The following is an 11,771-nucleotide window of genomic DNA, read 5'->3' as shown; positions in this document are numbered from 1 at the left end:
AAAAAAAAAAAATTTAAATTATTATTCAGAGAGCTTCAAATGTTTTCATGAACATCACACAGCAGCACAAAGCTGTTTCATCTCCGCTCAGATGAAAAGGTGTGAGCCTCGATGTTTCGCAGTCCCCGTCTCTTCTTCCAGTCCTCAGCTCCTCAGGCTCACCTGAAGATTCTCAGGTGAACTCGTTTTGCACTCAGCCATTCACTGCAGTGAAGTTAAACCCGTACACTGCTGTGTGTGTGTGTGTGTGTGTGCGTGCAAAGGAGTGCTTAAAGGTTACAGTGGTGCTGAGGTCCAGTTGGCCCTACCAGCGCCCCCCACTGGCCATAGGGTGTACAATCAATCTATTTCACCGAGTGTTCTGGCGTCTCACAGGTGATCAGAGTGTCAGCTCTCATATTTATCAGCAGTTTATCACAGAGAGGAGAAACTAAAAGTTTACAGCAGCTGCTGGTGCTCAGATGAGACGATCAATTGACAGACAGATAATCTGCAAACAGCAAAGCAAAGCTGAGACAGAAAAACAAGCCGCAGCATCTTTGTGATAAAGTTTTAATTTCAGCTGGCGTGTGAACATTAAAGAACATTTTACAGACGTCATTGATTCAACAAGAAAAGCCTTTGATCTGATTTTTGTTTACTGAGTTGAATTTTCTCTCAGACAGGAGAAGAGCAGGTGAGTTTAACCTGGTAGTGGAACCTCTAGTGGCTGAAAGGAGCATTACAAAAACAAGCTGCTGTGATCCAGGGGCCCGTTCTTCGTACGTCGCTTACTACATCCAAGATCAAATCATCGTGCTAACCGTGAGCTCGCTAATCCGGTTCCCCGAACACACCTGCTGTTGACGATTACTACAGCTGGATGCAGGAATGTGAGATCACTGGGTGTCGTAAAAGGGGCTACGCATCGATAGTAGAAACATTGATCGGCAACCCGCTGATTGGTCGGCGAAAATGTCGAAGGGGCGTGCTCGGTATTTTCCGGCAGCAGAGCAAGAACTCATGAGTGAGGGATTTCAGGAGTTTCAGAGTTTAATTAAAACGCAAGAGAACACTGCAAAGGCTGCAAAAGCAAGGAGAGAGGGCTGGCAGAAAGTTGCTGACAAATCAAACTCGTAGGTAATTTAATAATAATAATAATAATAATGGATTGGATTTATATAGCGCTTTCCAAGGCACCCAAAGCGCTTTACGATACCACTATTCATTCACTCCCACATTCACACACTGGTGGAGGCAGCTACGGTTGTAGCCAGGCTGCCATATCGCGCCATCGGCCCCTCTGGCCAACACCAGTAGGCGGTAGGGTAGATCTATCATATGACACTATATTGTCCAATATCATATGGCATTATATTATATTATAATATGTTATATTATATCCCCTTTCACATTAGAGCCACAACAGGACCCACAAGAACATGGGAACAAGTAAAAGTGGAATACAGGAGTATTCTACAGAATGGTAATATTTATCTCTTAGATTGCTTTGCGTCTCTTGGCAAGGTAATACTGGCCTGTAATACTCTGTTAGTTTGTTCATAACAGCAACCAAGAAAAGGGCAGAGGAAACAAAGACAGGTGGTGGTCCTGCACCCCCTCGTCAACAAGTTGGTTAAGTAAATAATACCCTCACGGGAATATCGATATCTCTCTATGAGCACACTGTCGCGCTGAGCTAAAGGATCCTGTCTGTCCCGCAATATACGCTGAATTCTGAGGACTCTCCTTATCAATCTTGCACCTTCTGCAATGGGTTGCTCGCGTATACGGACAGGACATGGCTGCGACAGACTTCCCAAATCCACCTTCGCTTTTATAGCCGTGGTCTCTCATCTTGATTACACGAAGTAATTTACAATTACTACTCTGAAATATGACTTACATCTGTAATAATCACATACATGTAATAGAATGTTAATAGTTCATTTCCCTTTTTTAGGAAATGACCTGTATGTATCTGTGTGACATCAATAAAAGGATCAAGTGCTGCATTATCTTTAGTTACATTGATGTTATTTATTTATGGTGAAACAGTGGTGGAATATCGCTGTTGCTTTCGTATACATGAAGCGGAAATACCTGAGTGGCCGCGATCTAATCCTGTTTACATAAAGTAAGCCTGCTCCCGAGCAGGTTTACGCTTACGGCTCTGTTGCTATGACAGCAAGTCCCGGATGAGCTTCGGGGAACCGACTGATCCAGGATCACGCGAAATCGTCAACAATCTCATCCAGCTAACTTACTTAGCGAGGTACGACGAACAGGCCCCAGCTCTTCTTCAACACGCGATAATGATAATAATGATAATAATAATAACAATAATAATAATAATGTATACTTTATTGGTACCTTGCTCAGGGGTACCTCAGAGCTATCCCTGCTGGTGTTTGTGCGCATACCTCGACTGACACTGTTTGATCGATCAGTTGATTGAATCACTGATCTGATTCATGAGGTAGGAATAGAGCGAGCGGGGAAAGGCGGATGTTGTGAAGATGAAGTCTGTAAAACTCTGGGAGTTTCCCCTGAGCCGGAACGATTTAAGGAGCATTCTGCATTTTCCGTCCTGCTGGCTTTCAACAGCGTGAGCAGAGCGCTGTACCTGCAGGGAGGACGTGAGGGTGGCGCTTCACCTGAATTTGGAAGTTCAAAGTTGACCTGAAACACATGGCAGTGTGGAATAAAGCGTAATGGCCCTTTAACCTGCTCTTCCCAGGCTGGATGGAGACTCAGTGAGGAAGGTTTGGAATAATGAACAAAACATGGACACATCTGCTGAGGCTCAATTCCTCCTCATGGATTCTGGTACAGAAACACCGATTATATCTGATTCTGTTATTGATTATCTTTATGTGTGTGTGCTGATCTCTGCTGCACTTTATGTTTTTTTTCCTGCGGCCGATGTGATGGACAACAAAGTTATTCTAATGCGTGATGGTGACACCAGAAGTTACATGGAGATCAGACTCCTGCCTGAGCTGTTCTCAAATGTGTTTGGACTCTGAGGCTCAGGATGATCATGGCTTCACAGCCAGATGTCGGAGGTACAGTCTCCGCCGGGGTACCGCAGCTCGTGGGCCAGAACCGGACCGTCGGGCTCTTTACCAAAATCCACCAGGAAGTCCTCATTCAGGGCCAGACCGCCATCCACAGTGTCCACATTGATCTGCATCATCACTGATCCCTCCCTGAGCACAGACACAGTAATAAGCATGTGCACACATGAGCACCACAGCAGCATCCTGTGAGTCATGAAATAGGTCCAGGTGGACTGAGGTGGAACCCCTGTGGGGTCAAGGATCGCACCTGATCATGTCGGGGTAAAACTGTTTGTCCCAGCCGCTGTACAGAGACGTGGTCTTGTAGAGGCGCCGCCCGTCCAGACTGAGCTGCAGCATCTGAGGACTTCCAGCGATACGCTTCCCCTGAGATGGACACAGGTGAGACACAGAACAGTTGGGACGGATGTACAGCATGAGGAACATTTAAATCCATTTATGTCTCTGCAGGTGCAGTCTACACCTGTACCCCCTCCTGGGGTTATCGTGTAACCATGGTTACTCTATCAGGGGCTAAGAAGACACCGGTTCTTCTACAGAGCGACAGGTGTGCTGCTTCCTGCCTCTCTGCTTTGTGATACCTTTATGATGCAGGGGCGGGGCTGCTCCTGGTTCTCTGGGTCCTCCAGGACTTTGATGGGTCCGTCCCTGACAATGCTTCCTCCCAAGAACACCTGGAAGAGACAGACAGATAAGCGGTCTTGTGCTAACGATCCACATATTCAGTGACATCACCCGACAGGGTGATAAAACCACACCTGGCCGACGAGCCGTGGGTTTCTGCGGTCTGTGATGTCATATTGTCTGATGTCACCATGCAGCCAGTTACTGAAGTACAGATAACGGTCATCCAGTGAGATCAGGATGTCTGTGATGAGACCTGCGCAGACAGACAGGTGATGTGGTCAGACAGGTGAAAGACTGCAATCAAAGGGAAATGACTGCACTCACCTGGCATCTCGGGCAACATCCATCCCTCCACCTTCTTACTAGGAATGCTGATGACCTTCTCTGCGGCCCAGTCCCCCTCCTGAGACACAGAAAGCATGTTAGCTTCAGCATGCTAACACGCTAACAGCTAGCATGCTAACATCGGCTGTCTGAGGTGGGTGGTTCCAGCAGCTGGTGCCGGAGCACAGGTGAGTCGCACCTGTCTAACCTTCAAACCTGCTGAATGTTCACCACAGTTTGCTTTTCCAACTCGTCTTCCTCGTTTATTGCCTGCAGAGATCAGCTGATCATCTTTAACAGAACCACACACTCACTGCCGTTTTGTAGAATCTGAAGACGGTTGAATTCAGTGCACAGCCTACGTAGCCCTCAGCGGCACTCGGCTCATGGAGGAACCGGACCTCCAGTGGAATGGCGCCCTCTTCTCCTAGATCAAGCCTCTGCAGCTTCTTGTGGGTGGTCCAGTCCCAGATATTCAGGGCGCTGCCATAGAGCCCTGCAACACAACAAGAACCCAAAGCGTCTCAGCTGATGGATACTTATATTGATAAGGATTACTGGGACCAGAGCCGGGTCCAGAACAGACGGACACGAAAGAAGCAAAGAGGGACACTGGGAGGAGGTTCAGACTCTTCCTCTTACTCACCTTCTTGGACATGAGCTGGATTAAAACCGTTAACCAGAGCTTTGGGCGCTCCCCACTCGGTGCTGATCATCACATTGTGCCGAGGCTGGTACCAAAAGTCGTAGCCGAACGGCGCCGCCTCGCCTTGGTGCTCCCAGTTACTGATCACCTCGAACGTCTCACCATCCAGAAGAACAAAACCACCTGAGTGAAGATGAGCAGTTAAACTCAAAGACCGGCCTGACCCATGGGCTTCTGGAGTCCCATTTGCCTCTCAGCAAACAAAAGGGGCGGTGGCGTGCAGGGTTTGCGATATGGCCTAACCTTTGGCGTTACCGGACGGGTCTCCCATGCAGCTGATCATAATCTGACCACTGCCCAGGCAGTGGCTGGTGTGAGGGTTCGCCAGGCCGCACTTCCAATACAGCTCGATGGGCTCCACCATCTGAAATGTAGTTAATATTCATCACACACACACAACACACGCACACAACACACGCACACAACACACAACACACGCACACACAACACACGCACACAACACACAACACACGCACACACAACACACGCACACAACACACAACACAACACACGCACACATCACACACGCACAACACACGCACACACGCACACATCACACACGCACACATCACACACGCACACAACACACGCACACGCACACAACACACGCACACGCACACACACACACACAACACACACACACAACACACGCACACACAACACACGCACACAACACACAACACACGCACACACAACACACGCACACAACACACAACACAACACACGCACAACACACGCACAACACACGCACACACGCACACATCACACACGCACACATCACACACGCACAACACACGCACACAACACACGCACACGCACACACAACACACGCACACCACACGCACACATCACACACAACAGACGCACACATCACACACGCACAACACACGCACACAACACACAACACACGCACACACAACACACGCACAACACACGCACACATCACACACAACACACGCACACAACACACGCACACAACACACAACACACGCACACAACACACGCACACAACACACGCACAACACACGCACAACACACGCACACATCACACACAACACACGCACACATCACACACGCACACAACACACGCACACAACACACGCACAACACACGCACACATCACACACAACACACGCACACATCACACACAACACACGCACACATCACACACACACAACACACACACACACACCACACGCACACAACACACGCACAACACACGCACACACACACACACAACACACGCACACATCACACACACACACGCACACAACACACGCACACAACACACGCACACACAACACACGCACACAACACACGCTCACACGCACACATCACACGCACACAACACACGCACACACAACACACGCACACACAACACACGCACACACACACAACACACGCACACACAACACACGCACACACACACAACACACGCACACACACAACACACACACACACATCACACGCACACATCACACGCACACAACACACGCACACACAACACACGCACACACAACACACGCACACACAACACACGCACACACACACAACACACGCACACACAACACACGCACACAACACACGCACACAACACACACAGCACACACACACACAGCACACACACACACACACGCACACAAACACAGCACACACACACACACACAGCACACACACACACAGCACACACAAACACACACGCACACAAACACAGCACACACACACACACACAAACACACACGCACACAAACACACACACACGCACACACACACACAGCACACACACACACAACACACGCACACAACACACGCACACACACACACAGCACACACACACACGCACACAAACACACACGCACACACAACACACACACACACAGCACACACACACACACACACACACACAAAAATGAATAAATAGATGAAACCAGTAGTATTCATTTAAGCGTGGTCTATAACACCGCCCAGCCAAAAGCGCCTTTTTTTGTTGTTTTGTGTTAAAAACATTCAGCATTTAAAGACATTGGAATGTGTTTAAATGCTGAATGTTTTTAAAGAGCAGCTGTGCTTCATCGTCCAGCCTGAACTCTGGATGAACTCCTCCTCCTCCTCGCTTTCTGACAGCAGACCCAAAGGAGTCATCTGTCCAAATTTGAGGAGAGCAGCTGCTCTTCCTAAAGCTACTCCGTGCAGACTTCTCTGTGTGATCGCAGGTTTCTGCCACGAGGAGCTGAAAGCCCGTGGAGGGCACTGCTGCTGTCTGTGGGTCCCACACTCTCTGAAAGACCGGACGGGCCTCCTGACCTTACACTCCAGTCTTTAGTGCTGCGCCGGCCCTTTACGCAGCTTCCCTTTAAGCGATTTTCTCACGTCCCACCACACTGACCCTCCACGGTTGACACGAGGCCGACTGCCATCTTTAACCCCCAGCTCTCATCACATGGTCTGAGTGACAAAAGAGAGGAATATTCCAACAGATCCAAGTTCATGCCTGACAGACCTGCAGCAGCCTTCACTTTAACCCTCTGTCCATCCATCCATTCGCTTATCCTTTCCAGGGTCGTGCGGGGCGCTGGAGCCTATCCCAGCTGTCATAGGGCGAGAGGCGGGGTACACCCTGGACAGGTCGCCAGTCTGTCGCAGGGCCGACACACAGGGACAGACAACCATTCACACTCACATTCATTCGCACATTCACACCTAGTGACAATTTGGATTATCCAATTAACCTATCCCCACAAGCTGCATGTCTTTGGACGGTGGGAGGAAGCCGGAGTACCCGGAGGGAACCCACGCAAACACGGGGAGAACATGCAAACTCCACACAGAAAGACCTGATGGTGGAATTGAACTCAGGACCTTCTTGCTGTGCAGCAACAGTGCTAACCACCGTGCCACCGTGCTGCCTTTAACCCTCTGCTTCCTCCTAATTGCTAACCTTTGACCTGCTCTCAGGTCAGCGCATGGATGTAAGCATGCCCTCAGTCATGGTGCTGTGTGACCACGCGGCCGTGTCGGGGGGGGGGGGGGGGGGGGTCGTCATTTGTAAAAGTCGACTACTATGAGGAACGTGTCCATAATCAGTACAAGTGTGTGTGTCTGTGTGAAGTCAGCGCCCCCCGCTGCCATGGCGTGCATACCTTGTAGATTTTGGGCGCTCTGGGATTCGTCCCCACGTCAACCACGTAAATTCGGGACGAGACGAGTGACGGCAGGATCAGGAAGTTTCTCTTCTTGGAGGCGTCGTCGAAGCAGCTGCTGCAGGCGTTCCAGCCGGAGTGATGCAGCTCGTCACGAAGATTCGGCATCGGCAGCCGGTGGATCACCTGTGAGGGCATGGGTCAAAGGTCACAATGCACTACAGCACTGTTCTTAACGTTCATCTGTGACTGAGGAAGAGGAGGCAACTGACTCTGATGTTAGATATGAAACTAAAGGAGAAGGAGGAAGTCCTCGGCTTCCAGCGGGGCTCAGCTCTACCTGGCAGTAGGTGGGGGATTTGGGGTTCACGTCCACAGTAGCCAGGTAGTCAGGTTTCAGGATGCCGGTGTTGCGGTATATGCAGGGCAGGTAGATGATCTCCTCCCGAGGACCTTGAAGCAGAAATAGGTGTGAGCTGTGAAGAGGACCTGCTGAGGACCCAAACCCCAACTTCTCCTAAACATGCAGGGACCGCGACCACGCCACAATGCAGCGTCTGACCCAGACCCGAAGAATATATATAAATACAAGTCAATAAGTTAAGAGTGTAATTAGGATAAGGCTTTTGATTACAGAGTCCCAAATAGGATAAGTTAGGGAGATGCAGGAAAAGGTGTTTTGTTTCCTTTGCAGAAGATCTCGGCGACCACAGGGGGTGAGGATCCTGGAGGCCCGAGACAAGAGAGGGACGCAGAAAAAACCTAAGCTTACGCAGGGAGTGCTCTCGAGTGGGAGCTGGTGTTTATTACTGGACCAATTGGCTGACATGAGGTTGTCTGATTTGCTGAGCGAGGACACAATGTATTGCGACCTCTGGTGTTCCAGAGGTCGAGAGAGGGAGTGTGGAGCAGGGAAATGATTTTACTGCTATTGGTAAATAATCATCATCATTACCATTGCATTAATAATAGAATCTGCAGCATTGATATTGTATTCAGAGGTTTAAACAGTGTGTGTGTCTTTTAGAAAGACTAAGTTGCAGGCTGACAGGAAGTTGCAGAGAGTTTGCAGAAGGGAAAGCAGAGTCTAAGTTATTCTGAGCAGGCTAGACGAGGCTATTTGAATTACTAGGTTATTCAAATTGTCTGTTATACTTTTATATTCTTTTATTAAGCTCTTAGTAGAGGTTCTTGATTAAAACATTTATTCAACATAGTACATGTAGTTTCAGTTAGGTTATTACACATAAGGATGAGCCTCTGGTCTGGTAAAAGGTCAGAAGTGCAACGGGTGAATTGAGAGAACATTTGAGGACGATACACACACACTCAGTTAGAGAATCATTTATAGGTGGAAGTTTAATCATGTTTTGCTTGGGGTTGCAAAAAGAGCAGTTTGTCGCAGAACTGCTGCTGAGGTGTCAAGATGACAAGAGAGCATCCGGCAGTGACAGGAAGCACCGGCCATGAAGATAGAAGACAACGTTCCTTTAAACCGTGTTAAAAGTCATTGTGGTTTTGATCTGACGTGTGTATATATTCTGTCTGTGACGTATGAAGGGGCGTCATTAATTCAAACCCTGATGCTATAAAAGTCTGTGTATGCTTTGATTAAGTCGAAGATCAAGTGCTGTCTGCGTACAGTGGTCTTCCCACGAGTGTATTCATTAAAATCAATTGTTTGACCAAGATCTTCTGGACCTGGTTGTTTGTACTCTCCTTCCTCAATTATGTGAACCTTAACAATCTCAGCCAAACATCTGGATCTCCAGCCTGCAGGAAAGGTCCACAGCTGGGCCAAACCAGTGCAGAGCCGGAAGCAGACCTCCACCCAACCAGGCGCCAGGGCTCTGGTTCTGGACCGAGTTATCTGCTGAGCGACCTCTGACCCCTGATATCCTGCTTAAGTTTAACAGGTCAGAGTGATTCGGGCTGCTGTGATGTCTTCAAAAGTGCTACCTGTTACTTTTTCAGAAAGCTCAACACCGAGCGTCAGGGTGGGCGTGTCATTGTTGGCCCTTTAGGCCCGCCCACAATGCAGCGTCAGCCCCGACTAGGTCTCACTTCAAAACAGAAACAGAACAAAGAAGCCTGTGACCTCAGCACAGGTCATGTGACACAAGCAGCAGGTTCCCCCTTTGTTTTACCTGCTGGCTAAAAGACACACGCAGCTGATGGGCTCACCCTTCATGGCGTCCAGCGGGCTGCGGTATCCCGGTCCACATCCTGAGCAGCTTGCTGAAAAGTACCAAAGGTCAAAGGTCGTTAAATCCCGTTGTGTGCGTTTCCAGGCAGCTGCACATGAAGAGGATCTCACTGCTGACACAACATCAAGACCTTCAGTCTGTGTGGATCATTTTATTTCACTCACTGCTCGTCTGTTTATGACGTGTTTATCTGCGATGGTTACCGCGGGCGACGCTCTGCGTTCCTGCTGTTAATGTTTGACCCTCATTTTAGCGAGCTTTACGTGTTGCGTAAATAAAGTTTACGCACACAGACACACACACACACACACAAGCACACACAAACACACACGCACAGACACACCTGCCTGCAGTTTAAAGGAGCAGCTGCTGTTTTCTTGCTGGTAATCAATATTCGATAATCAGGAGACTCTCTGAAGAAGTGTGCTGCTGCTTTTCAGCTTTTTCCTTTTAAACAAATTTAAAGTGAAACAACACAAAACACTGCAAACCACAACACAATAAAATATGGAGAGAAAAAAAAGGGGGGGTGGGGGGAGAACGCCCAGATCTTTAATTAAGGGAAAGGTTGTCATTTAGAAATATTAATATCACACTCAACTGACTGCATTTTATCTTCCCATTGCACTGATGGGTGGACAGTTGTTAGGTGCCTGTGCATGTTGTTTGTGGAGCCGGCTCTATATGATATCCTTTTCTTGTAGACTCTACACTCTGCCTTTGTTTTGTCATAAGATTGAAATGGTTCCAGACTTTGCTTCTTTTCTTGGTGTCACTCATTTTCTTTACTGCACCTTTCCAATGTAAGGGTGTTGTCTCTTGTTGCTCCCGGCTCTCTTTCTTTCCCTCTCCCTCCTGCTCTTGTTGTGTGCTACTGCTGTTGCGAGTGTAACTACCGCCCCGCCCCCTCAGCTCATCGCTGAGCAGAGGGGGGAGGGGCGCAAACGCAGGGCTCTGTTTGCCGTCTCTGCTCAGCGCAAACACAAGGGACTTGCAGCGTGAAGCGAAAAAAAGTGAAAGAGAGGGCAAGAGAAAGAAAAAAACCCCAAAAAACCCACGGAGCCGGCTTGCATCGTTCACTTCAAAGACCTGGCTCTAAGAGCCATTTCGTTCGCGACCGACCCATCACTAATCAGAGACTCCTTGTCTTCTTAAAAACACAACACAACGCAGAGTCAAGGAGTCTGTTTGGGCCGAACTGTTGCAGCGGGACGAAGCAGAAACCGGTTACACCTGCTCCTCCTGGGGGGATACTAGGAGAAGGAGAAAAGTGGACTCACCCATGTCTGAGCTCCAGTTTGATGTGATCCAGCAGGTCTGGACTCCCTCAGACCAGACCCGCTGTAAAAACACAGGAGGCGGAGTCTCCCTGCTTGACTGTCACAAAAGAGCCAGTCAGAGTGCAGCAGTGGGGGCCTCTAACACACATTAACCCTGAACAGCCCAGAAACACTCTGAGCTTCCAGCTGTTTCCCAGGCAACCACAGCGCCGTCCGAGCTGCATGCATCGCTGCAGCACTGTGCAAAAAGCCATCATTCTTATTGTTATTAGAATTATAATAAGACTTCCAGCTTCAATTCAAGGCTCTAAAGTTTTCTATGAGACGCTTGTGACAGATTTTTATAAACAGTCACACAACTGACTGCAGAACAGGTGAGGTCTGCTCTTCATCACAGATGAAGCAGGTAACAGACCTGGAGCTGA

The 11,771-nt window shown here is 48.8% G+C and overlaps 1 protein-coding gene across 5 annotated transcripts; it reads right to left on the bottom strand.

The window, feature by feature from the left end:
- Nucleotides 1–2,331: 2,331 nt before the first annotated feature.
- On the bottom strand, nucleotides 2,332–11,455 carry selenbp1 (selenium binding protein 1). 5 transcript variants are annotated; one of them, XM_026185338.2, is made up of 12 exons: nucleotides 11,347–11,455; nucleotides 10,044–10,097; nucleotides 8,200–8,312; nucleotides 7,860–8,045; nucleotides 4,963–5,083; nucleotides 4,660–4,842; nucleotides 4,328–4,509; nucleotides 4,014–4,092; nucleotides 3,821–3,942; nucleotides 3,644–3,736; nucleotides 3,310–3,428; nucleotides 2,332–3,191 (listed from the first exon to the last, which is right to left on the bottom strand). In XM_026185338.2, exons 1-12 carry the CDS (start codon nucleotides 11,348–11,350, stop codon nucleotides 3,029–3,031), a joined length of 1,419 nt encoding a protein of 472 aa, XP_026041123.2. In that variant the 5' UTR covers nucleotides 11,351–11,455; the 3' UTR covers nucleotides 2,332–3,028. The 5 variants fall into 5 exon arrangements, with proteins under 5 accessions (XP_026041123.2, XP_080164320.1, XP_026041121.2 ...); XM_080308194.1 differs by having other exon boundaries at nucleotides 4,014–4,089; nucleotides 10,044–10,178; nucleotides 11,347–11,384; XM_026185336.2 differs by having other exon boundaries at nucleotides 10,044–10,178; nucleotides 11,347–11,382.
- Between the last annotated feature and the right edge of the window lie 316 nt (nucleotides 11,456–11,771).

This window comes from Astatotilapia calliptera, chromosome 11, assembly GCF_964374335.1.
Source record: "Astatotilapia calliptera chromosome 11, fAstCal68.1, whole genome shotgun sequence".
NCBI lineage: Eukaryota > Metazoa > Chordata > Actinopteri > Cichliformes > Cichlidae > Astatotilapia > Astatotilapia calliptera.
This window is presented reverse-complemented; position numbering and strand designations above follow the sequence as displayed.